We start from the raw sequence: 26,465 nt of genomic DNA, 5'->3' as shown, positions 1-26,465 counted from the left end.
GCCCGGCCCCCGGCCCCGCAGCCTCTCCTCTGAGAGCCCGGTGTCTCCCCGGAGGTGGGGATGGCTGCCGCCCTGGGGTGTCATCCATCCCTGTAAGCGATACTGGCGGGCGGGCGGCAGACGGGCTGCGGCGGCTCCTCCCTCCCTGGGGAGGTGGCCCAGCCCAGCGCCCGCCCGGCTGGGCCCCCACCCCTAGCATCACCAGCGGGGGCGTAACCCCAGGCACCACCCGGCCAGCACCATCCCATCCTCGCTGCGGAAGAAACCCGCAGACTGCAGACCCTGGGGGCGTGTGGCTCTAGTTCACGGGAACCTGCTTCCTGGTTCTCTTCGCACACGTGCATGTCTTTAGCCAAACGGCAGCTCCGTGTGGAACTCCCTGCACCCCACGTCCCCCTACCCCCGAGCCGGCCCCTTCCCAGAGCCAGGGGGCGGCGCACCGCAGCCAGGGGTCTCCACACCCCTGTGAGCCCCCAGGAGCAGCCAGCAGGGCCACTCAAGGTGCTACTTACACAGGGTGGGTGGGGAGCCTGGGAGAGCCGGAGGAGGGCAGGGTGGGGGGCCCTGGGCTTCTGGAGTCCCCGAACCCCTCCTCACCGTGTTCAGGATGTCAGAGATCCTGAGGGCTGGGGCGGAACAGACGAGACGTGAACACGAGAAACACGAGGCAGGCGGGAAACACACAGAAGACAAAACCTATGAGCTGGTGAGCCAAAGCCAGAGAGTGGGGGGATGGGGGGGTCACAAGGGGACATGGGGGATGGAGGGGGACAGAGGGGGGACATGGGGTATGGAGGGGGACAGAGGGGGGACATGGGGGATGGAGGGGGACAGAGGGGACATGGGGGATGGAGGGGGACACGAGGGGACACGGGGGATGGAGGGGGACACGAGGGGACATAGGGGAAGGAGGGGGACACGAGGGGACATGGGGGGATGGAGGGGGTCTTGAGGGGACATGGGGGATGGAAGGGGACAGAGGGGTGGAGAAGGGACGTGGCAGTGGAGCGTGACAGAGAGGGGTGTGGGGCAGAGGGGGAAGCTTCAGGAACGTTCAGCCAGCTGCACCTGTCTGACCAGGTCGGTGGGGGCACGTGGAAAGCTGCTGCGGGCGGAGGGTGCCCTCCATTGAAGGGCAGCCTGGCCCAGGAAGGGACAGAGGAGACAGCCCAGTGCAGGACAGGCCCTCGGTCAGCGCCCGACAGGTGAGGAAGGCGTGAGTGAGTGCAGGATGAGCGGAACGTCCGGCCCCTCTGTGGAGAACCCAGTTCTGCAGGGAGGCCGGGCCCCTTCTTCTCCCCTTAAACCCCCAGGCCTGTGGTTGAGAGGATTTCTATAATAGCTCCTTGTGCCTGGGCTCCCCGAGGCTCCCCGGGGCCCACACGGAGTCAGCGTGACTGGCAAGGGCACGGCCCAGGGTCCGAGGGGCAGGGCACGTGGGTGGGCGGCCTCAGAGGGGCCCTGCCGGCTGCCCTGGGCCTGGGAGACCCTCTGGGGGAGAGGCCTGGGGCCCCGGACAGCAGTGCGGGGAGCAGTGTGGGAGGTGAGGGTCAGGGAACCGGGCTGGGGGGTAGTTAGCGCATGTGCCCCCCGACGGCCAGCCAGGCCACACAGTTAGCCAGGCCTCGGCAGCCTGGCCTGGGAGCAGCTGAGGCCGTGCACGGCAGGACGCAGGAGCCGCTGGGCAGCAGAAGCAGCAGGCCTGGGGCACTACTTACATGGGGTGGGCGGGGGGCCCTCAGCTTCCGGGGTCCCCGAGCCCCTCCTCACGGAGCTCAGGATGTCACAGATTCTGGGGGCTGGGTGGACAGGAGGCAGACATATGAGGAGGCTGCCGGGCGAGGCTGGGGGAGAAGAAGCAGGGCCCCTGCTCTCTGCTGCCCTGGGGCCTGTCTCAGCATCAAGGAGCCCTGGCCCTGACACCAGAGCAGAACGGTGGACCGGGCGGCCCCCCCAGGCCAGTGGGGAAGGCCCACACGGAGGGGGGCTTGAGGGGCAGAGGCCCTGGGGAGCCTCAGAGGGGGGCTGTCGGGGTCAGGCTGGTGCCCAAGCTCGGCCGGCCCTTGGCTCTCAAGCGCCCCCTCAGAGGAGCTGCAGGCCCTTCAGGGAGACCCCCGCAGCAGCAGGGGCCCGGCTACTTACATGGGGTGGTCAGGGGGCTTATGGGAGCCGGAGGCGGGCAGGGCGGGGGGCCCTCGCCTTCTGGGGTCCCCGAGCCCCTCCTCACGGAGCTCAAGATGTCAGGGACCCTGGGGGCTGAGCGGACAGACGAGACGTGAACACGCAGGTGAGGACACGCAGGAGAGGAGGGGGAGTGCAGGAGAAGGAGAGGGGCTAAGCTGGAGAACCACGTGGTGGGGTCCAGGGCTCCTGGAGCGCCATCACCCCCGCGCACCCAGGGCTGTGCGATCACAGCAGGTATGTGAGGCAGACACAGGACCGCGTGCAGGGCTGGACACGGGGCCTTCGAAGGCCGGCCTCCAGGTGGGAAGGTTGTGTGCCAAGGCCAGCAGAGGCCAGGCCTGGGCCCACCGAGGCTTCTCCGCATCTGACGGATGACACAGCTGAGGTGAGAGGCCCCCGGGGCCCCTGTCCCTGGCCTGCCCTGCCCCGCCCCGCGAGGCCCCTCGGGCATCTGCCCACCCTCCCCCAGCCAGACAAGGGGTTGGGACGAGGCTGGTCGGGCTGGCCCGCTCCCCTGTGCTCCTGCAGGCTCGGGCTGCCTCAGGCCCCCAGCCTGCTGAGGCAGGGACAGAACCACAGGACAGGGCCTGGGAGAGGTCTGCAGACCTCCATGCTCCATGCTGATGGTTTGGGGCCTGCAGTCTGGAGAAAACACATGAACGTCCACCCTCCCTGCGTCCAGAGGCCAAAGCCTTATGCTCGCTTCCACTCTGGGGCAGGGAGGGTACTCAGGACAGGGTCACTGCATCCCCCCTAAACTGGCCGAGTGGCCACTGTCCAGCCCAGGGGCAGCCCCGAGGGCACCCAGCGCTCATCTACAAGCGCGTGGCTGAGAGGGTCAGGCGGGCCCTCCACGTGGGGATGGGCGGCCTGGCCTGAGTGGAGGGGGGACCAGATCCCCTCCCTGGGGGCAGCTGAGAAAGCTGAGGGTGGAAGAGGGGGCCCTGGGTGAGCACACGGTGCCCGGCACCCTGGGGCCCTTGTGGGGCACAGACGGAGCACGGCCCAGCTCGGCCTGGGAGCCCTGAGAGTGGGTGGGAGCTCGAGTCTCTGCAGTCCACCCCCCAATCCCACAACGAGCCCAGGAAACGCCCCTTGCTGCCCGTCCCCGAATCGACTGGCAGCCGGGCAGCCACAGGTTTAAGGACCTTTGAGGGAAGAAACAGCAAATTCAACCGTGGGAACTGGGCACACAGCCCCCAGAGCAATCTGGGGGCCCGTGCAGAGAACCGGCCCACCCCGGGCAGTGGCTTCCTCGCTGCTCAGGGAGCCCGGGCCCGACAGGCTCTGCTTGGATGCTATGCCGGAGACTGCCCGGCGCCGGTCTGTACCCAGGCTCAGGTGGGACTGCAGCCCTGAGCAGGGTCAGACCTTGGGCACACGCCCGCACCACAGGCCTCGGCCTTTCTCCATCCCAGCTCCCCAGCCGCCAGTGGCCCGCCCCGCTGCCCCCGCAGGTGGGGAGCTGGGGTACCTTTTGTGTCTTCGTCCTCTATGGTGGTGTGGGTGCTGTCAGACGACTCCTGGGGAGACACGGGGAGACAACGGGTCAGGACGTGGCCTGAACCCCAGAAACCCACAGGCAGCGCTGGAGCTTCACACCAGCCCCAGGGCTCACCTGTCCCCAGGCTGGGCCGCCATGTCCCCAACAGCTGAGGACCCCAACTTCCCCTTCTCCCCACAAGGCACACCCAGTGGAAAGACTCCGTGTGCTCAGAGGACTCATTAACAAGAGAGGAAAACAAGCTTTTTGGAATTCCAAGACTCCGAGTGAAGCAGAAAGTCACCCACAGCCCGTGCATTTTGGCAGACAGGGCGGAAGCTTCCAGTAGCTGCTCCGGAGCCCTGGCCTGGCCCAGACAGACTGCAGCAGCGACCACACCTCCTCCCCAGGCCCGGACCTTCCCGCCAGGCCTGGCCTTACCTCTCAGGTGGCCTTAAGGGCAGAGAGGGGGCCCCAGCACCTCCTACCTCACTCCTGGCTTACTGCCCTTCAGATATAAAGCCAGGTGCCAGCCACCTGTCACCGGATCCCCAGAAGGTCTGCATGGTCCTCAGAAGGAACATCTTAACAGGGTCCCCAAGGGACCCCCCGCCCCCTCCAGCCCCCTCACAGGACACACTGCTTTGGGCCCTGGGCCAGGAAGGCGGGTGTCTACAGGTTATAGGATCAGGGCTCACACCACAGCCCCAGAAGCCTCACTCCAGACACAGCGTCCTAGGAACACCCATCCCTGGCCCCGAGTCACAGAGGACACCCGGGCTCTTCCTAGCACCTTGAGCCTGGGGGCCGGCCCAGAGCCAGTTGCCCAAGGCCCCCTGGTCCTGGCCCATGGCTGGGGTGTGTGGGGACCCTTTGAGGATCCCAGGCCCAGGTGGAAGTCCAGTTCTGGAAACACAGCGTGGCCGCCCACCCATCCCTCCCCCCACCCCAGAGAGCCAGCCCCTTCCCTGGCCCCGGGGTGAAGATGCCGATGGGATGGGAGCTGATGCCAGAGCACAGAGGAGGGGCAGGAGGAGGGGTCAGCTCAGCGGGCAGCACCAGGCGCAGCGGGCAGAGGCGACGAGCGACGGGTGAGGTCAGGGGGAGTCTGTGCTGCTCCCCTCTCCCCCGCCCCACACTCGGGGGCACGCCGGGCAGCCCACGCCAGCCGTTCTCCCCCGGAGCACGCAGCCCTGGCCGCGCATCACGGAGGACACCCAGGCTCTTCCTGGCGCCCTGAGCCTCTGAAATGGGCCCTGCATTCAGCTGCTCCTGGCTAGGCTGGACCTGGCCATCGCCAAGGCAGGATGGAGAGGGTCTGAGAAGTGGACCCTGCTCAGGACATGAGGAAGCCCAGGCTCCTGTGTCCACCGTGGACTTGGTACAACCATGCCTCCAAAAAGGGCCGCACCTGGGGCCTTTCCCCAAAAGGGAGCAGCCCGTGGACCTGGGGGGCTCTGTCCTGCCTTGGGAGGGGTCCCTGCACAGTTGTCTTGGCACAAATGCTTCCCCGGGGTCAACATCCCAGAGCTTCCCCAGGGCCAGGGGGTCTGCCTACTGCCTGAGCAGACGCTCCCAAGAGGGCGGCGAGGAACGCGCAGTACCTTGATCCCGTCCACTGGGTTATGAATGACGGTGGTTTGAGGTTCCTACAGAAGAAGGAAGCACAGAGGAAAGAAAGAGGGAAGTGAGAAGAGGAGGAGAGTGGAGGCCCCCCAGAGGAGAGGAGAGGAGAGGAGAGGGTGGCAGCTCAGCAGGGCGGCAGATGGCCAGCGGTGAGCAGAGCAGCTGGAGAGAAACCTGGGACGATGTGGATGGAACAAGCAGACCTGCCGGGACCTCGCCGGCGCCTGCGACGGGAGGGCGATGGAGAGCGTGCGCCTGAGGGCGGTGGCGAGAAGCCACACGCTGGGTGCCCTGCTTCGGGCGCACCGCCCCCTCCCTTTGCAGCCGGGCCCTCTGCCTCGGCATGGGCGGGGCACAGTTTGAAGATGTCATGGGGGTGGGGTGGCACATGGGATGGATGGGGTCCGAGACGGGGCTGGCTGCGAGGCCGGCATGTGGGACCCTCCCCTCCTGGGCCAAGACCGCCCTCCCACTCGCTGGATGGCCATTCGGCAAACCCAGCCTCTCCACGGGCGGTCCAGGGCTCACTCCCAGAAGCACGGCCTGGGGCCCGCCGGGACACCAAGTGTGCTTTCAGCAACTCAGAACCTGTGGACCAGCAAACCCCAGCTTCTCGGGATGGCCTGCTCCACACGAGACACCACAGGCACACAGCATACTGGGCAGGAGGGCCGGTACCCGCTGGCCACAACCCTGCACCACCAGTTCCATCCCCTGGACAGGACCCTCCAGGTGAGGGCTGGTGCTGGCGGGTCCCTCTGACCTCACGTCTGCCCAGCCCTCCCCAGCAGGAACCCCCTGAACCCTCCAGGTAGCCACAGGCCCGCACAGCCATAGAAGTGTATCTCCCCACACCTGCCTCGGGGCCTGCAGGACACAGACTCTGATGGGAAATGCCATGGCTGCTGCTGCCCTAGACCCGAGAGCTGCTGCCGGGCCGTCACCAGGGAAACCACCAAGGGGTCTCTGTCTCCCTCCAGATCACCGGGCTCTGAAGCTAAGGTCAGGCCCACCCATTCTTCCTGGGGAGAAACCAAAGGCCCCCACCTCCAAGACAGCACACCCCTGCAGCACCCAGGAGAGGGGTTGGCGGGGGAGTCCCCACCGCCTAGCCTGTCCTCACCCCCGACCCCCGGGCCACTCTCCCTGCACAGTCTGCCTGGGCCCATCAACGGGGGGTCAGCCCGTTGCGAGCAGAGAGGCCGAGCAAGGTTGGTGCCCTGGATCCTGGCTCTCAGCCTCACCGGCTCCGTCCCTGATGGGCTCTCACTGCTGACCCACAAGTCAGCAGGGGCCTGTTCGCTGCACCCAGAGCGGCTCTCCGGCACGGCCTGAACTGGAGTCCACCCTCACCCCCACACCTGAGCGGCGGTGGGGCTGGAAGGGCTAAGTGTCATCTGTCAGAGACAGGCTGGCAGCCACACCCCAGCTTTACCCCAGGCCTCCCGACAGGTGGCTACCACACAGCCGGGGTACGGGAGGGCCGAGAAGCGGGGGGACGAGGGGTTCAGTACCAGGGCAGCTGGAGGAAGCGTCCCCTTGGGGCTGGTGGCAGCTGCACTGTTTTTGGTGCTATTCGTCTGGGGCTGCAGAGAGAGGAAGAGAAGCCATTAGGGAGAGAATGAGGGGGTCACGCCCCTTCCTTGGGTGGGGAGGAGGCCCAGAGGGAGCTTCAGGGATTGGGCAAAGCTGTAGGCTCGAGACGGCGGGGGGGGGCGGGGGCAGACCCCCCAGGGCCAAGCCAGCGCCTCACCTTGACTCCGTCTGCTTTCTTGTTGAGTAAACTCTTGGCTGCTGCATTGGAGGAAACAGATGTGATGAGTGAGGGGCCCGGGTCCCAGGACAGCCCACCCCCTCAGCGTGAGGCAGCCTCGGGGGCCTGCGAGGAGCCTGGGCTCCCCAAGATTGAGCGAGCAGGCGACCCAAGGTCCCAAGGCAGAGGTAGCTTCTGCGCCCAGCTGGGGACAGAGCGGGCCTGTGTCCTGTGCCGAGCAGGGCCGCCCTGGGTAAGGCCTGGCCAGCGCTGCCCGAGGACCCTCGTCCCCGGGACACGGCCTTTCCCCCTGGCCATCCGCCATGACCTTGGAGGACACCAAGGTTTCTCCTCCCACCTGTGACCAGCAGCTTCCGGGAGGGCAGCATGCAGGTTCCCCAAAAAGGAAGGCAGGGCGCTGCCCCTCACCCGAGATGGGAACACAGGGCGGGACAGCAGGTTGGAGTGGTAGGCACCCCAATGTTCTCAGGCAGGGGTGGGTGGGCTGCAGCTGGCCACCCACAAAGGGAGGGGCTTGCCCCAACCCCAGGTGCCTGCTCTCAGCCTCCTGGCCCCCCTCCCCTGGCAGACTGGACTCAGAGCTCTGGTCCCACCGCCAGGCCTCAGGCCACGCCTCTCAGCTCAGAGCCCCGGGGGGCAGCCTCACTCTCCCTCTTAAACCACCCCGCAGCCCGAGCCTTGGGGCCACCGCTCGGCCTTGCTCTGGCAGCACTGACTGGGCCAACTCGGGCCTCTGTGCCCACCCACCAAGGACCTTAAGCTCCGAGTGACATCAACAGGATGACACACCTGGGGGAGGGTCCAAAGAGCCACCTGCATCCCAGGTTCCCACCACCCCTCAGAAGCCCAGGCCCAGCAGACGGCCCGTCTCATCCCAGCCTTCCCGGCACCCCCTGGGGAGGAGGTCGGGGGCGGCCCGGCTCTGCCTCTGCCTCTCTGTGAGCCAGCTTCAGGGGCCCTGACCTGCCACGGCCCACAGGCCCTTAGCCCCCCAGCATAAAAACAAAGGAAGTCAGCTTACCTTACGGAAAAGGAAAGGTGAGAAGGGGAGGAGAGGAGTGAGGAAGAGAGAAGAGAGAGAAAACAAGGTTTGTGGACGTTCAGGCAGGGAGCGCAAGTCTGCAGCCCGGGGCTCAGCGGCTCCTGCCTCACCCGCCCTGCCCACGCTCACACCAAGCGGTGCCCCAGGACAGCCGGTGCAGGTTAGAGAAGCAGCCCTGGGGTCGGATGCCGGAGGGTGGGGTCCCTCGCCCTGGAAGGAAGGTGGCACAGTCCCCACCGCCGGCTCCAAAAGCTCTGGCTGGCCAGCCCTGAAGGGGAGGCCGCCTGCCCAGAGGGCGGAGGGTGGCCCCCAGCAGGCCTGTGAGGGGGGACCTTTCCTGCTGGGAACATCCCTGGAGGCCGTTGACTCGGCCGGCACATCAGAAAGACCCAGAGAGATGCAGCGATTCTCAAAGTGCGGTCCCCCTGGACCCCACCCCCGCCCCCGCCAGCAACGTCAGCATCTCATCGCCTGGGCTGCCCCAGACCTCCTGAGGCAGAAACTCGGGGGTGGGCTCGGCATCGGTTTAACTGTTCATCTGCTCTGGGGGATCCTGACGCTGCTTCAGTTCGAGAACCACTGGTCGAGGTCCCCAGTGCAGTGACCAGGCCGCTGGGCCACCCGCTGCTGATCGCCTTTCCCTGTCCAGGTGGCCATCGCCGCCCTCCGGGCTTTGCTTTGGCGCACAGGTGGCTGCCCCCAGCCAGAGGGCCCCGCAGGGTTATCGGAGACCTGCTACACTGGGCGCAGCCTCAGTTCCCAGCCTTCCTCCCCAACGGACCCATCAATTCCCTCAAGCTTCCCTCCCAGGATCCACCAGCCAAAGTTTAACGAGAAACCTGACTCCTGGCCCAACCCTGTCGCCCGGTGGGCTTCACCCCGTGAGAAGCATCACAGTACCCCAGCGAGTGAAGGGACCACAGGTCATCCCTTTCCTCGTCCCCCAGTTCATCCTCCCAAGGGCGAGGCCTCACCTGGTGAGGCCGGACTCGGGATCACACCCTGCTACCCTGGCAGCCCTGCTCCGCGGGCATCCAGGACCAGAAATGCCGCCTGCTCAGGGCCACAACCCACTTCCCACTGCGGGGACTGTGAAAACCTCCCAGGTGGCAGCTACGTCCGCATGCCTGTAACTCACCACAGAGGAACAATCGAGCCCTGCAGCCATGGGAACTCCCGGGCCTCCAGGGCCTGCAGCCTCACTCCTGACCAGCATGGCCCTAGCCTCCCTACTGACCCCGAAGTGGGGATCGTGCTGTGGTCACAGAGCCCAGGGACCCTGTCTATGCTGGCCGACCAGCTGGCTGGACACAGCTGGAGGAAAGTGGGGTCCAGCCCGTCTTGAAGGCACTCGTCATGAGAGCTGAGCAGACGAGCAAGCTGACCCCCGCCCCCAATTTAAGGTGGGCAGTCTGGGGAGAGTCACCTCCCAGTGCCACACAGCCTTGGCCAGCGGCATTCCTGGCCGGCTGAGTTAGAGCCGGTGCACGCCAGTGCTGGTCTGAGAAGTCCGGCCAGGGCCAGCCCAGTGCCCTGGTGGAGGCAGAGTCAGCTCTGCCTGGTCTTCCCCTTGGGCAGGAAAGGGGGGGCCCCTGGGTCAGACCCTGGGACAGTCCTGGGTCTTAAGAGGGTTCCCTTCAGTCCCTGATTCTATCAAAACCCACATTCCAGACCGTGCTACACGGGACGGTACCAGTTCCACTCCCTAACAAGCCACCCCTCAGGGGACTCAGTCCGCCACCACGGCCCAGGCTCCAGGATGCCCTGTAGCAGACACCTGTCCTTGTAATCGATTCCCGAACACTCCTCCTTGAGAACCCCTGTAACCTACACCTGCGTGTCTGGGTACAGGGTGTCTGGACACACAGCTGCCGTCTTCCTGAGCTCAGCTCCTGGCCGCCGTGTTTCCTGGAAATTCACATCTCTGTCTGAGAATAATTCCAGAATCCTGTTGACTCCCGTCTACACTAGCGGTCAAAGGCATAGGGAGTTTCCTTTGCGTTTCCTCAAGTCGAATTCATTACTACACAGCAGGAGCCAAGGTGGACCAACCAGGCGCCCTAGACCCCCGGAGACAAGCAGAGACCCTCTGCCCCACCCCAGCCCGGGTCCTTGGGGCCAGGTCATCATTGCCACCCCAGCAGTTTGCCTGAGTCTCCTCTTGGTGAAGGCCAAGTGGGACTGACCAGGGCACCTTGATGAACTGCAAGAGATCTATAAAGACACCCGGGCTTCCGCTGGCCGAGGGCACTACGTCACCCCAGAGGCCGTCATCCACAGAGAAGCGATGGCCTTGGGACTGAGCCCCCTGCCTGCCGTGTCTGCTGGGTCCAACGCACTGGCTGAGGTGGGCTGACCTAGCGGGGATGAGGGCTCAACCCACAGGGCCCAGCCTTTACCTCGTCCCCTAGCTCGTCACTCAGGGACAGCCATGCTGGGCTCCGTCCACATGCACGGACCACCCCCAGGACAGAGCGGCCCTGGGCGCCGGGGGCGGAGCCGCACATGCTCGCGGCCTCATGCACGGACGCTCCACATCCCCTTGCAGGCAGTGGGCATTGCAGGTGGGAGCCCCGGGCAGAGAGCGGCTCAGAGGCGCCTGCCTCGCTCACCGCTGCCCCGCCCCCGGCTTCACCAGGAGCCCCTAGTCTCACTGTCCCGTGTCCCACTGCCCCCCCTCCCTCTCAGGTGCTCCGGAAAGGCCCAGAAAATGAAGCTGACTCAGGACGACCCCGGGGGCCTGCCTGCTGGACCCGTCACCGGGCTCACGGAAGGAGCACAGGCCCTCCTGCTGAGGACAGCCCTGCCCTGAAAGCCCCAGGAGGCAGCAGCCGGGGTCCTCTGGGGTCACGGGGTAAGAGCTGGGCTGGATGTGGGGGGTCACGGGGTAAGAGCTGGGCTGGATGTGCAGTAAAGAAAGGGCCCGGGGGCTTCCCTGGTGGCGCAGTGGCTGGGAGTCCGCCTGCCGATGCAGGGGACGCGGGTTCGTGCCCCGGTCCGGGAAGATCCCACATGCCGCGGAGCGGCTGGGCCCGTGAGCCATGGCCGCTGAGCCTGCGCGTCCGGAGCCTGTGCCCCTCAACGGAAGAGGCCACGGCAGTGAGAGGCCCGCGTATCCCCCACCAAAAAAAAAAGGAAAAAAGAAAAAAGAAAGGGCCTGGGCCTGGGAGGGGCTGGGCGTCTGCCCTGTCCCGGCCGACACTCGAGGCACCGGCAGGAAATGCCGGGCTTCTTCTAGGCCCCTCAGCTGCAGCTGGCTCTGCCCGCCCTACACTTGTGCCACCCTCAGCTCGGGCTGGGGCCATGGGCCCACTAGGAAGTCTTGGGGTCCACTAGCCTCATGTGATGCGGCCAAGGTCACGGTTGGATGAGCGGGAGCTGGCATGGGCCTTCTGGGAGGTCTGCCCCTCACAGACTGGGACACAGGTTAGCAGAATGAGCCTCTCCCCTCACAGGGTGGGGACGAGGTAACGGGGGCCTCATAGAAAGAAACCAAGAGGAGGCCTCCAGAGTCATTCTCTGGGTGGCCGAGGGCCCCGTCTTGAGGCTCACGGGGCAGACGTGCGTGTTTGGGACTCAACACAGACCACCGGCTCCGTGCGAGCGGCTGGAAGCGCAGGGCAGGGCCCTGGGCGCGTGTGCGGGACAGGTCGGGGGTGGCCAGGGTGGCCAGTGGGCTCTCACGGGGCAGGGTCTCTGCCCACGCCCTTCTCCCCAGGGCCCCCACTCGGGATTTGAACTCCCAGCAGCAGCCCCGAGGCTTCCTGGGGTTGGTGTCAAGGTCATTCTGAACGGGGGTCACGATGGAGACTGAGACAGCAAAGGGCTCTGACCAGAGGGGTCTCCTGACCCCCAGACTCAGGAACCAGGACTGGGGAATTCGGTCAAAGGCATGGAGGGCAACTCGGCTCAGGGGTCAGCTAGCCTGGCCCCTCCTGAAATAGGTGGGGTCTGAGGCCGCTGGGACAGTTGGGGCTGCCTCCCTGCCCACGGGGGCTCTGTGGGCGTGTCCACGGCGGGAGCAGGGGCTCCCGGGGCCTCTGGGGAGGCTCTCAAGGCCCAGCCGGCGGCTGCGGGCAGCGAAGGGACCTGCATGCCGACAGGCGGGACATCTACCTTGTTCCACCAGCCCCATGGTGGTGCCGGAGGCCGCGGTGGACATTGTGGCTGGAGCGGTGGTCTGTCTGCCCACTGTTAGCACCGGGTTAGAGACGAGGGGAGGGGCGGACACAGACGAGGGGTGGGCGAGGTGAGGGAAGAGAAGAGACAAAGGAAGCAGAAGAAGATTAGAGTCAAAGTTTAGGTGACGGATGGTTCCAGAATCCCTTCACAGGAGCGTGAAAACAAGATGGAGACCGACTGACACTGGAAAAGCATTTGCCTCCTTTCTCCTTGGAAAACCCCAGCGGGGCCTTCCGGGTGCCAGGCTGGGCGTGCGGACAGGACGCGTCCTGTCAGTGTTGGTGTGACAGCAGCCCCCCAGCCCCAGCCCCCCAGCCCAGCCTCACAGCCCCCAGCCCCCCGCCCCCCAGCCCAGCCTCACAGCAAAAGTAACAGGACGGGGCGCGTGCTGATGCAAACGGACAACGAGGACGGACCACAGACGCACCCGCACCAGCATCGCAGGCCACAGACAAGCCACAGGAGCGCCAGGGGGCAGCGGCCCCGCTCGGGTGACGCTGTCCCCGCTGGGCCCACCTGGGCCCATGGCCTCAGGGTCGCCGACAGCCCCCCAGAGCGGCCGCACACCCCCAGCCCTGCCCACCCTCGGCGCCCGGCTGGGCGGTCGCCAGCCAGAGTATCCGGAGCCTCCTCTAGCCGCCCCCTAACCCACACACAGAACGGGTGCTCAGAGGATTCAGGACAACAACGAGGCCACAGAGGTGCCGACCAACGCCTGGACAGACACACGGAGCTGCGGCCCGGCCGGCGGGCAGCTCAGACACAGACCCAACACTCAGGGACGTGCCCTCGCGGGGCCCGGCCGTAGCCCAGGCCTCCTCTGTGGCCCGAGGGTCTCAGAGGGCGGAAGGTCGGGCCGGGCCAGCAGCAGAGGAGGGGACAGTGGGGTGAGGACACGGCAGGCAGCTGGTGGCAGGTCGTTCCCCAGCCTTCCCGCCGTAGGCCTGCTCCTCCTGGAGAAGGTTCTACTCACCTGAGAAATTCCGCGTGGCCAGCATGGTGGTGAGGATCGCGCCCTGGGGAGAGACACACAGCTGAGGCCAGGCGGAGACCCCCGCCCGCACCTCGAGTCATGGCCTCGCAGAGAGGCAGCTGCACCCAGACATGCCACCCACGTCCAGCATTAAAACAGGGACGCACCCCAGGTCCTAAACTGTCCACTGAGCCCAGCTCTTAAAGGCGTCAAGACCCCCCGGGGCTGCAGCTGGGGGTCTGCCTCTCCCCACGGCGCCTCCTCTCCCTGACAGGCACGTGCACGCCAGCGGCCAGGCCTGGACACTCTCAGCACAGAGCAGCCTGTCGGGAGGGCGGGCCTGGCGCCCAACGGCCTCCCTGCCCAGGGCCCCCCACCCTCCCTCCCGCCCTCCCCCTGCCCACGCAAGCAGCAGAGCTCAGCTGATCTCCTGACCAAACCTGCCCCAGGTCAGAAGCTTCTCAGCCTTCTCGCGCTCAGAGAGTATGACCGACCACAGGGCGCCTTTCCCCCCAGGGAGCCCCAGGAATGCCTCATGGGCGGTGTGGGCGGCTGAGGAGGGACCAGCTGTGCACCTGGGGGCCAGGCTCACGTCTGGGCACCTCTGGTGTTGTTGTCATGGGGGGGTCTAGTCTGGGACGGCGCTGACGAGCCGCCCATCCTAGGTGACTGGGACCCCCACAGGCCTGCCCGAGCCCCTCCAGCTGCTCCCAGGACAGGGCCCTCGGCCCCTCTGGGTGGGTGAGCACGTGTGCCTGGCGTGGCACCCTGGCCCTCACTGGGGTCGGCATCTCACCTTGAGCTTCCGCCGGGCATTGAACTTTTTCAGGCACTCCACGGTCTCCTGCCTGTGCATCATGGAGGCCACAGTGGAGCGTTGCTGTGGGGAGGGGGGAGGGAGGAGGGGGTCACACGCTGCAAGGAGCCCTGAGGGGCATCAGCTCTGTCCCCAAGGCGGGGCTCTAAAGAGGGGGCTCGGGGCAAGGCTCAGGGCAGCAGCACCCCCAGGGCCCTTGTGCCAAGAGCTGCCGGCCGCCCACTGCAGCCAGAGGCCACCTGTCCCTGCTGCTTGCCTAACCCCCCAGCCCGTCACCCCTCATGGCCCATCCGCCCCCCCACCTGTCCCTCATGCACCTCGCTATTCTATCCCCTCACGCCCTGGACTGGGCCTCCTCTTCCCACAGAGCTCCTTAGTCTCCCAGGGACTAAGGTCTTTAAACCCGCCAGCCTTAAAACCACAGGCCACGCAGCCCCCGGGAAACCAGGGGACCCACCGGATGCGAGGAGAGCGCGCCAGGGTCAACGCGCCGGGGGGTGGTCCGAGGCTGGGGCGACTTACGCAGACCCACGGGTGCTTCAGCGCCTCGTGCGCCGTGATGCGCTTGGCAGGGTTGATGGTCAACATCTGGTTGATGAGGTTTTTGGCTTCAGGAGTGACGGTGTCCCACTCCGGGGATGGGAACTACGAAGGGAAGCCACGCACAAGGGAGCCTAAAGCCCCCTTCCCAGGCAGAAGACAGAATTCTCCCAGGGGGGGCCTCATCTGGAAACGGGCGGCGTCACCCCGCTCCCTGCCTCTGCCTCCCCCAGATGGGGAGGGTCGGGGGGGTCCCGGCACTCACGTCGTAGGCCCCGGCCTTGATCTGCTGGTACAGCTTGTGCTGGTCCTCGTCCCAGAAGGGTGGGTAGCCCACCAGCAAGATGTACAGGATCACCCCTGCGGGGAACCGCAAGTGCAGGGCCTCACACTGCCACCCTCACCGCCTGCGCTCAGCGGCTCAGCCCCAGCCCACGGAGCCCACAGCGCAGCCACGAGCCAGTGGGGCGCTGCTGTGTGGGGTCAGCTGTGTGACCCCCAGCGTGGGGGTCACATGCCCAGCTCTGCCGCCTGACAGCTAGGGGACCCTCAGCCAGTTTCTCAGCATCAGCTAGGGTGGGGGTCACTGCCCGAAGCCAGCAAGCCCCATGAGAACACCGGGACCCCCAAGGTCCAGTGGGACACCCCCCCCCGGCCCCCGCAGCCAGCGTCAGCAAGTGTCACTGTTTGGAGACCCTGACGGAGTAATGGCATATACATCTCCTTCACCTCTGCTCTACCCTCACCCTACTTCACAGGAGAGGCCCGAGGCTGGCCCCCTCCGCCGTGCAGAGGACAGGCCCCGCCAGGGTGGTGTGCACGGTCTCCAGCCCTCCAGCATCCATCCACCACCCGGGCACCTGCCGCTCCTCCTCCAGACCGCTCTGCAGAGCGCAGGGCAGGTGCTGGGGCGGTGGGCTTCTCAGCAACAGCCAGGATCGCATTAGCGACTCCAGTCTGGGTGGAGAGGCCGCTCCTAGCAGGGGGTAGCCCTGTGAGTCAGCCCAGCGGCGGGTCCCTCACAGTGGCCCTGTGGCCCTACCCCGCCCTGCACACCAGCCTCACCGCACGCCCAGATGTCCACCGGCTTGCCGTACGCCTCCTTGCGCAGCACCTCTGGGGACAGGTAGCCTGGCGTGCCAGCGAACCCTAGCGGGAGGGGAAAGGGCCGTGTGAGGGGCCCCGGGGGCAGCTGACGCCCCCAGCCTGGCCCCCAGCCGGCCAGCCGGCTACTCACCAAACCAGGCCTGCTGGTCCCCCTGCACCTCGATAGCCAGGCCGAAGTCCGCCAGCTTCACTGCAGCCCCTTTGCACTTGCTGGCCAGGAGCAGGTTCTCGGGCTGCGGGGAAGGCGACCAGCCCGAGAGCGTGTGGTTTACACCCGGGGGTGTCACGGGAGGGAGGGGGACAAAATAGTGCTTTGCAGACAGGGGCACACAGGTCTGACCCGCCACCATGTGGGTGTCCCCCCAGCGCAGCTGACACCCTTGGCTTGGGCGTATCCCAGAGCTCTGGGCCCCGCCGGGCCTGCACCCCGCAGTCTGTCCCTGCCCCACACCCCCCGGGGGGGCAGGGACAGGCGCCCCAGAGCTGAGGGAAGCTGGCTTTCAAAGCGCAAGCTTGTGAACTCAGGGCGCTGGGACCAAAAACTGAGCGCACCCTACAGGTCCTGGCAGGCTGTGCAGGGGCCCAGGACGTCCACCGGCAGAGGGGCTTCCCTCCCTTCACCACGGCTGGCTGCACAGACAACTGCCTGCCGGAGCGCTCAGGCGCTGCTGGCAGGACGGCAGCCCTCAAAAGGCAGGAAGGAACAACCGAGGGCCCTGAGAGCCTGGCAGCGCAGGACGTCTGTCCACCAAGTCCCACCGGCCCCATGCTGGCCAGAGGGGGCCTGCCTTGACCGCAGGTAGGAAAGGTCCCATGCAGACCTCCCTGAGTCGGGCAGCAGCGCCCTTGCTCAAGCTGGAAGGACATTCATCCCTGTCCCACTGGAGCGCGGAGGCTGCTGCCCCCTGACTGGGGACACTTGGCCCCGAAGGCCCGAGGGGGTCCCTGTGCACTGTGCCCTGTGCGCTGGGCCCCTCCCATCCCAGCCTATCCCACCAGCCTCACCACCTCCCAGCAGTCAGAGCTCAAAGCCGCTGGACTTCCTCATGCCTCTCTGGGCCCTCGGCCTCCTCGCCAGGCCACCCTCCTGACGGGAAGGCCCGCTGAGACCACACTGCCACTTTGGTGCCACCAAGAAAGACAAACACCACCAACCGAACTGAGTTAACACCGCTTGTACACCTGGGGTGTTAGGACGACACACGTGGAAGAGATGAAGTACGCCAGCCCCACCCAGCAGAAACCAGTTCTTCCAGGCCCACACACAGCTGCCTGGACGAGGTGCTGTCCCTCCAGGTGATGTGCGCTGGGGACACTCAGCCCTGTCTGCCCAGCACGGCCTGGAGGCCTCTGAACATCTTTTTTTTTTTTTTTTGGATTATTGGTCTTTCTTTTTTTTAATACTCCCCTTTTCTTCCTTTTTTAAAGTTTATTTCTTAATGCATGTCCCATCAACTCTTTTGGCCACAGCGCACGCCACGTGGAACTTCCCCGACCAGGGATTGAACCCGCGCCCCCTGCATTAGAAGCACGGAATCTTAACCACTGGACCACCAGGGAAGCCCACCTCTGAACACCTTGATTTTGCAAATGTGCGTGGGGCAAGGGGACCCCAACCTCTCCACACACCCCATATCAAGAAGTCTGAAATAAACACAACATTGTAAATCAACTATATTTCAATTTTTTTAAATTAAATTTAAAAAAGAAGTCTGAAATCGTAGGGGTCAGGGACTGCAGCTGGGGGCTTGACCTGACTTCTACAGCTCAGATACCCCCACCCCGAGGAAACAAACCAGCACTCCTCCCCAGGAAGAAGGAGCTAAGTGAACTTGGTCCCTGGGAAGAGCTGGACAAGAAGGGTCAGGGCCGGGCGGGGCGAGAGGCAGGGGAGCCAGCTGGGTCCGAACAGTGATGCCCTGGCCCCGGGCTCCACCCTGCCTCCCTCGCAGCACCCTGAAATGGCACCAGCCCCCTCCACTCTCTCCACCCTCCACACCTTGGCTGAGAGGACACCCACCACAGCACCGCTTCTGGGGGGCTGTCTCAGTCATGATGGTGGAGGCCTCTCTAATGGAGGAGGGGCAGTCTGCTCCACTGACACCTGGCAGACTCCTTTCTTCTTTTCGGCAAGGATTCTGTTTGCCCCCAGGGCACACCTGGCCTGGGGGGAGCATCCATCTCCATTTGCGTGCTTTGGCCTCCACGTTACTTATGCATCACGGGGTCCATAGTCAAGGGGGGATGCGTGCCCACTCCCCTGCGGCCCCTCTTCCCAGAGGCCCCCAATGAGGCCGATTCAGACAAGACACAGCGACAGAGGGGGACCCACAGGACAGGCAGACACGGCGGGCCTGCGTGGGCATGTGAAAGGACAGGGGACCACACGGCACATGCAGAGAGAGAGCGGGAACGTGAAGGGCACAGGACAGGGTCCTGGGCCTGCTCCTGGCAGGACAACATTCCAACAGCAGCCCCACAAAGATTAGCTCACAGACACACACCCCTCGGTGGCCCAAGGAAGGGCGTGACCCCGTTCAGCCCGAGCACCCATGGGAAAGTTGGTCTCAAACACCACCAGCAGGTCTCTTAGCAGGGATGACAGGCCCAGGGGTCCCCCCACCCCCCAATAGAAGAAACTGACCCAAACCCAGACTTGAAGAAAGCTAAAATCAAAGAAAGGAGGAGATATTGAGAGGAGGAGGAGGGCGGAGGGGGAAAGGAGGGAGGGAGGCGGGAGGATGGGGTGTAGCTCCTCCTGAAGACCCTCCCACCGCACTGAGCCCTGTGGGTGACAAACCTTGTTTTAAATGCTCTATGGTCACTTTGCCCAGAGCTGAGCCAAGGGCCACTAGAAGAAAGGGCTGGAAGTTTGCAGAGACCATCCAGGCTGGTCCCTCAGCCCCTGCTCCCGAGGCATCAGCCCCACCTGCACGCACATCACCTGTGTCCCACCTGCCAGGTCCGAATCTCAACCGGAGCCCAGAAAGCGAGACCCCGAGTGGACATGTGTTAATAGGCTGATTTTTGACAACTGTCCCCTCTCAGCCCCGGAGCCTAGAGGTGTTGGGAGGGACGTGTGCAAATACATACATGCGTGCACACACACAGACACCACGCACACAGATGTGCACACATGCACATATTCTCTCACACATGCATGAACGCACGTGCACACAATGCTCCCACACACGCATACACACACGTGCGTGTGAGCACATATACACCCGTGCCCACACAGGCACACACACATACACATGTGCACACAGACCCACATTCTCGCACGCACGCACCTTCACACACACAGGTGCTCACACACGTGCTGAGGCACACGCACTCTCACATGCACTTTCACACACACGTGCACACGTCCCACGCACACACCTGGCGCTCGCACTGCCCTAGCCCAGAGCCCCCTGTTAAATGCAGCATGCAGTTACAGACAACAAACACCTGGCACAGAGCACGGTGGGGGACTCACCTTGAGGTCCCTGTGGACAACCCCCATTTGGTGGCAATGGAGAACCGCCTCCAGGATCTGCTGGATGCAGTGACTGAAGCAAACAGCAGGCGCGTTAGTGCGGGTGGCCCCCGAAGAGTGGGCGGGGGCGCAGGAGCAGGGTGCTGTGTGGCACTGGGGGGGGGTCCCCAGCCTGGCAGGGGGCCGCGGGGAAGCAGGGAATCAAGGTGCAGCCTGCCACATGGGAGAGGAGACACTGGCCAGGAGGGGACCTCTGAGGAGCCTTCCTCACCCCCAAAGGTCAGCACAAGGCCCGGCCAGGCCCCCTGCGCCCCCCACCCTGCCTTCCCCTCGGGCCAGGCCCTTGGAAGTGCTGCTCAGAGGAGACACGCCTGGCCCCGGGGCCCTCCTCCCCAGGCTCATGCTGGCCAAGCCTGGACCTGAGCTGGGCGCCCTGCGGGAGGGAGGCCCGGCCTGAACCCACACCCTGCAAGGCAGGCTGGAGATGGGGGAACCCGGGCAGGAAAGGGCAGAGGTGAGAGGGCGAGAGGGAGAGGGCAGGCCAGTGCCGCAGTGTGGGGTGACGCCCTGGCCACTAGGGCCCCCCTCTGTTCTGGGGCAGCGCTAATGCTGCAGCCTCCAGTCACTCATGTGCTAGGGCAGGGGTCATTTCATTTGAATAAACTTGAACATTCACACTGGCTCCTGGCTGCCGCACTAGACAGCTCAGCTCCTTAGCAGCCCTGGGGTCCCAGATGCGCTCCTGGCGAAGAGGCAGCCAGGTACAGCCCAGGGCCCCAAGCCAGGGGCTTCCTTCCAGAGCCGGGAGAAGTCCCGAGCCCTCCAGGGTATTACTGGCTGGAGGGAGAGACCCAGCTCTCCTCAGGCGCCTCCAACACCGGTGCTTCAGCAACGTGCCCTGAACATCAGACCTAGATGCCCCCAGCCCCTGTGGCCTGAGCCTGCCTCCCCGAGGTGGCCCCAGGGGACTGGAAAGTTTCCAGCTGCCCCCAAAGCCAGGCACAGACCCTGGGCTCCCACAGCAGCCCTGCAGCGTTACCAGCCACGGGAGACAGGAGGGCCACAGGCTCCCTGGAGCTCACCCCCGGGGTCTCAGCCACAGCCCCTCTGGGTGGGGACGAGGGATGCACAGGCAGACTCCCTCAGGACCCTTCCTGCAATGGCTGGACCCTGTGGGGTGACTGAAGGTCAGCTGCAGGGGTGTGCTTCGTTTTCCTAACAGCAAACTCAGAGAAGGGACAGAGGACCAGGCCTCTTCCTCAAATACCTCTGGCCACATCTGGAGCCCACCTGCTGCATAGAAAAGTAAACCTGAGTTCCCCCCTGCGGAAACCTAGACCTCAGAATCCTCATGATGGATTCCTGAGGTTTGCAGGGGTCAAACCTGTGGGCGACGGTCCCCCAGCACCCCCTGCCCTTAGGTGCCTCTAGGGGCTGGAAAGCCCATCCCCGCCCCACGCCCTGAGCTCTCCTCCCCGACCTGCTCCCAGTGCCTCCCTCCCCACTCCTGCCCCTCCCACAACGTCCTCATCTGCCAGGAACAATCCTTTGTGGTCCTCACCCCCATCCTTGCATCCCCAGCTCCACACCCAGCCACCACCAGCCCTCCCGTGACTGCAGACACGGGCTCAGCACCCCTCCCGCCGCCCAGGCTGACCCACTCAGGGGCTTCCCTCCTCGTGGGCAGAGCTCAGCCATGAGGTCGGGGAAGCTCTTTTGAAGTCAGGGCAGGCTGCTGGGTGGAGACAGAGGCCAGATAAAGGCCCAGCACTTGTAGCTGAGGCCACTGAGCCAGGGCCCGGGGCAGGGGACTCTGGCTTTCCCAGTCCCCGGGAATCTGCGGCTCCCTGGCAAACCCAGAGCCCTGGGGAGGCATGCTGGCAGCACCAATGCATCCTCCCGGAGTTCAGCCTCGAGTCCCTGGATCACCCACACGCTGCAGCACCCGACCCCATACAGGGCCTCGGGGACCCTGGGGCAGACCAGCCCCCGCCTGTGCCGCTGCAGCCAGACCCTGGTTCTGCCCCGGGGGACACCTGCCCCAGCCGTGTGCCGTGTGCCCTGCCATCCCCGTGGTAGCCTGCCCCTCCCTCCAGCGCATCAGCAGCCCTCACAGCCCAAGGGCCGGCATCTCCTGGGCCACTGGCCACTCCCCGAAAGCCCTGGAACGATCTGGCTCCAAGCTCAGGCCTGCCGAGAGCCCTGCAAGTCTTGAGCTTTGGGCTGAGCCCCTCTTCTTCCTCCACCCTTGTGAGCTTGCCCCGCTCTCAACCCCAGGACGCTCTCTGGACTCTCCTCAGTGTCGAGCGAGCGTGAGGCATCCCCGTCGTCCCCACTGCAGTCACGCGGCGGCCCTGCGCTCTGTGTGGGCGTCTGGGCAGCGTCCGTCTCTGCTCCGGACTGTGGCCTCCATGACCACAGGGACATGTCGGTTCTTTCCTCTCGATTGTGTCCTCAGGCCCAGCCTTGTAGGAACGTGTTCCCCAAACGTCTCTCGGACCCAGGGATCCATCGGCCACAGCACCGATTGATACGTCGGCTCAGATGGGGGTGGGCTGTGCCCTCTGCCCTCCCCCGCGTCTCCTCTTGGGGATACAGGGCCCCAAACCAGCGCCAGAGATGGGGTGACTGCTCCTGCTGGGCCAGCATGTCTCCCCGAGCATCACAGAACTCCGCCCGTTGGCTGAAATCCAGCCCTACAGCTCTGACGCAGCCCCTGTCCGCCCAGCCCGCAGGCCCTGCTCAGGTCGCTTTGTGGCCGCCCTGATGGAGAGATGTGCTGGCTTAGCCCCCAGTACTCACAAATGAGCTGGCCAAGCAAACCACGTTCCCCAAGAGAAAACGGTGCAGGTCTGCTCACCCCCTCCCCACAGCCAGTGTGGCAACGCTGCTCGCCTGTCTCCCGGGCCTATTCTTCACAGCATCTCTGGGACCGACGTGGCAGTGGCCTCTGCGGCCTGCAGGTGGACACCACCTGCCTGGAGAGCGGCCCATTCCAGCTAGCCCACCCTCCAGGGACCTCTGGGGGGCCGCTCCCGGGGCCCTCGTCACCCTGCTCTCGCCCTGGTCTCCCGGCTGAGACCACGGCCTTGGAGGACATGAGGCCGCCTGGCCAGTCATGAGGTCCTGCCTCCCTTCTGCCTGCCATTTACATCGTACCGTCTTCCTCGTGGGGCCTTTTTTTCATATTCTGAACAACTCAGAAAGTCACTTTTGTGGTCAGAATTGTTCCCAAGTGGCATTCCAGACGCTGGCCGGGTCCTGGACGTTATTCTCATGGTTCTGGGCTCTGCTGTCACCTCAGATGTGCCCCTCCCCCCTCCTCCCCTCCCCCCTCGCCCCCTCCCTGGGACAGCCAGCCTTCTCACGGGCCCCCGTAAGCATCCCTCATGAGCCATATTGCTTTTCAGGGTTTTTAAAAATGGGCTCTAAATATTTTGAACTTTTTGCTTTCCCAGGTTTGAAAAAGACCCCTCCTTTTCCCCACAAACTCCAAAATAAAGATCCCACTTCTTCCTCAGAGGAATCTCCAGCCTTCTCGGTTAGAAAAAGGTTCAGAAAAGCAACTCCTGCCCTGCTTCCTCTTCCTCTAGAGACGTGACACGTTGGAAATTCATCACTCGCTCAGCTTTGAGCAGACGGCCCCGGGCAGGCCACTGGAAGGGTGGCTGACGCATTTGGCGGGGGCCAGGCCTGCACGCTGGCCGGGAAGGTGCCCACCACCACGGCCGGGCGTCTAGGGCTCCAGCCTCAGCAGAGCCCAGGCCCCTTTCACTGGGGGTCCTGGGGGAACACCCTCCCAGGGCGGGAGAAAGCCTTCACCCCATCTGCCACAGTTCCTGACGATGCCCCTGGGAGACCCACCCACGTGGGCATCCATGTCACTCTCTCAGGCCATCCCGCCTGAAGGCTAATCACCGACACAAAGGTCAAAAGCACACTTCCAGGGTCCAGGACTCCCGGGAAAAGGGGCAGCCTGAGGTGCGGGTTTAACGAGTGAGGCCAGCTGGAAGGGATCCCCAAGAGTGTCCCTCGCTCTCTCTCGCCCCCCTGGTAGTCTGGCTATGAGCAAGGTGGAGTCTGTGAGAGGAAACTAGGCATTTGTGGGTGGGGCCCCAAACGCCAGGAGAGCCCCCACAAGGGAGGCCCAGGCAGGAAGGTCAGGATGCCGGCCATCCGGGCAGGCAGGAGGGAGCCACAGAATTGGGGAGTGGGGGCGGGGGCATAAGCAGTCATCGGAGAAGATGAGGCTGGAGGCAGGTGAGAGTGGGCAAGGGAGGCGCTCCGAGGACACAGGTGTTGGGGGGACGGGGCATGCGTGGGGGACGTGGCAGGGGAGGGAGTGTGGCCGTCGGGCATATGGGGAAGAGGCGGGCACTGGGGGCTCCCAGCCAAGAGCAGGGCTCTGCTGTGGGCCACGTCCCCCTCCAGCGAGACCACCAACCACAGAGCGCGGAAGGCTGCCAGGCCCTGGGCCGTGCCCAGCGGTGGGTGCTGAGAACCGAGGAGCCCTGGCAGGATGCTCCAGGCGGGGGTGGGATGAGGACGGTGAAGGCAAGCGCCCCCCGAGGCGCCCCGCTACCGCTGGAAGGCAGCCCCCCTGGCCCCAGCGCTGCCCTGGCTGCGGGCCCTGGGGCCCGACCTGGGGGCAGCCGCTGGGGACCTCCTCTCCTGTCCTGCCCTGACAGATGTCAGGACCCCGGGTCTGGGGCTCTGGCTCCACCCAGCAGGCAGGCACGCATACTTGGGACATTCTCGCCCAAGCATCTCAGAGCAGCAGGAGGTGCGTCTGTTCTACTTTCTACTTTTCTTGTAAGCAGGAAATCAAAATGGAGTCTTCCTGCTCTCGGAGGGAACGGGTCGTTCCCAGGCTGCTGTGCAAAATGAAAGCCCTTCCTCAAGGAGCCTCAGAAAAGCAGCCAGTGCCCTGACACTCCAGCTCACCCCAGCTCCAGCACCCCACGCCAGCGCCCGCCAGGCCCCCAGCCTCCTGCTGCCCAGCTCTGTGGGCGCCCGGGTGACACCAGGGACCCACTCACATATTCTCACGGGGACCCAGGCTGTCACCGACGGGCAAGGTTGCCTGGGGGTGCAGAAGCAAGTCACAAAAAGCTACTTGTTAAAATAACGTTCATTTTCTTGATTAGAAAAGGAATACATATTCATTAAAGAAAAATTTTTAAATAGACGAAGAAGATTAAAAAATTTAAAAGCATCCGTAACTCCACCGCCTAGAGAGGGCCACTGTCGGCCTCTTTTCTTTTTCTTTTAAACGCGTGTGTCCTTGGGAACTGGGCGGGCCGGGCTGGGCGGGCCGGCATTGGTGGCCCGCAGCCATCTCCAAGCTGAGATGCACTGTCAGGAGTGACACACCTGTCACGGGTCGGGGTGGCATCTGGCCCACAGCACGGGCCAGAGCAGGTCACGGGGGGCCTGCCCTTCTGGGGGAAGGGCCCTGCTATCTCCCAGCAGCTGCACTGCAGATGGTATCTCTGAGAAGGTCGGTCCCCTTCGACCACCATGAGGGCTGACCAAGTCCAAGGGAAGGGCAGGACGATGCCCACCGCCATGCTCTGTCTGCTCTCCCCCCACCAGCTACCCCAAGGAGAGCCCCTCCGTGGGCCAGTTCCCACCCACCCCAGGGGAGACGGGGCAGGCGTCCGCCAGGCGGGCAGCCTGACACTTCTGCCCAGTGGACCGTCGGCCCGGGCCATGTCAGGGACAACGTGCATGAGAGCAGATGTGGGCCAGAAGGGCAGGAGCCAGGCTTAGAGAGGGAAGGCCAGGCAGGAGAAGAGGGGCCAGGACGGTGTGAGGGCTCTGCACCCACCTGGCGTCTGCCTCGCTGTAGTACTCTCTCGCCACGATGTCCTCAAAGAGCTCCCCGCCGGTGACCCTGTGGGAAAAGCACACGGAGGCCGCCCTGTCACCTCCATCACTACCTGCTCGTCACCACCGCCGGCAGCACCGCCATCTTCACCTCCACAGCCACCAGTCCCACCGTCCTCACCACCACCGCCTCCGCCCCGTCTCCAGCGTCACCAGGGACTGACAGCTTACCAAACGCTTACTCACAGAGGGCGGTACTTCACATTTTAGCCTTCACGCCCCCTCCATGACACTGGCACTCTTAAGCTCAGAAAACTGAGTCTCGATGATCTCAGGGACTTTCCCAGAGTTTGCGCTCAGGCAGCCCCGGAGTCTGAGCCAGGCCTCTTCACTGTTACCCAGGCCCTGTGACTAATTCCGGTTCTCCCTTGTCAAACCCCCCAAGGCCAGGGATGCGGCCCACACACAGGGCACAGGGGCAGAAGAGACGGTGCCTGGAGCTGGCCTCCCTGGTGGGCGAGGGCACGACGTGTTCAAAGCCCCACTTCCAGAAGGACAGTGGGACCTCTGTCCACACACCCTCTTGCCATCTGTCGCTTGCCAGAATGACTAGATCCCCTGGGCTGGGAAATGTGGGCGTGGACAGCAAGGTGAAAAGCAGGGCTGAGGGACGGATGCACGGGGGAGCAGGGAGGAGCCATCCCTGGGTCCGCCCAAGCCCTTCACTCCACCGGCAAGCCCTGAGTCCACCGGAAGTCTCCATCTAGGGCTTTTGTACCCCTGTGTGGTCCAGAGTCTCCCTCCTGTGTCCTGTGGGGACACTGAGGGACACTCCCTCCACAGCCACACCCTCTCTCCACCTGCAGCTGCGCTGGCCTCGTGCACTGTGATCTCTCCATTTGCATCTCAGTTCCCATTAGTTCTCGAAGTTGGGGCTTGGGTTGGCTTCATTTTGTGCCCAGCACTCAGCGACCACAGGCATGGGCCCTGCTGGACAGTGGCCCCGGCATGGGCGGGCTCTCTCTTAGTGTTAGAGAAACACAAAAACGAGGATGCACTGGGTGTTGGCATGCTCCCACTCGAGGATAGATGCTGGCCCTCAGATCCTGTCAGGCTCCCAACAAGCCTGGGACTTGGGGGAGCTTTTAGGGTCCCACTCTGCCACCCGCGGAGGCTCAGGCTCAGAGCAGGTGACCGCCCGAGGGAGCAGAGCCTCATGCGTCTGCGTGCACACGTGTGTGTGTGAAGCGGGAGGATGAGGTTCTACGTCCAGCCCAAGGGAGTGGGACTCACTGCTTCTCTCTCTGCACACACAGCTCACAGGTCAGGCTCTCCAGACCCTGAGTCCAAGCATAGGGCAGAGGGGGAAAGGCCACAGGTATTGCTCGGGGCTGTAGCAGGGGCACAGGGAGCCCCCCCAGGAGGCT

The 26,465-nt window shown here is 64.6% G+C and overlaps 1 protein-coding gene across 10 annotated transcripts in view; it reads right to left on the bottom strand.

Moving 5' to 3' along the window:
- CAMK2B (calcium/calmodulin dependent protein kinase II beta) overlaps positions 1-26,465 on the bottom strand; it is a 93,197-nt gene that overhangs the window by 5,489 nt on the left and 61,243 nt on the right. Inside the window, exons 5-17 of one of the 10 annotated variants that reach the window (XM_065884038.1) lie at positions 25,040-25,105; positions 19,210-19,282; positions 15,859-15,961; positions 15,687-15,770; positions 14,887-14,981; positions 14,604-14,726; positions 14,061-14,144; positions 13,265-13,307; positions 12,226-12,300; positions 7,047-7,084; positions 6,808-6,879; positions 5,272-5,316; positions 3,659-3,707 (exon numbers count right to left, since the gene is read on the bottom strand). In XM_065884038.1, coding sequence (XP_065740110.1) covers positions 3,659-3,707; positions 5,272-5,316; positions 6,808-6,879; positions 7,047-7,084; positions 12,226-12,300; positions 13,265-13,307; positions 14,061-14,144; positions 14,604-14,726; positions 14,887-14,981; positions 15,687-15,770; positions 15,859-15,961; positions 19,210-19,282; positions 25,040-25,105 — 950 coding nt within the window. Of the gene's footprint in view, positions 1-3,658; positions 3,708-5,271; positions 5,317-6,807; positions 6,880-7,046; positions 7,088-12,225; positions 12,301-13,264; positions 13,308-14,060; positions 14,145-14,603; positions 14,727-14,886; positions 14,982-15,686; positions 15,771-15,858; positions 15,962-19,209; positions 19,283-25,039; positions 25,106-26,465 lie in introns of all 10 variants that reach the window. The other 9 variants (XM_065884045.1, XM_065884039.1, XM_065884040.1 and 6 more) reach the window with 9 other exon arrangements.

This window comes from Phocoena phocoena, chromosome 9 (genome assembly GCF_963924675.1).
Source record: "Phocoena phocoena chromosome 9, mPhoPho1.1, whole genome shotgun sequence".
Classification (NCBI taxonomy): domain Eukaryota; kingdom Metazoa; phylum Chordata; class Mammalia; order Artiodactyla; family Phocoenidae; genus Phocoena; species Phocoena phocoena.
Note: the sequence above shows the minus strand (reverse complement) of the source record. Positions and strands in the feature narration are given on the sequence as shown.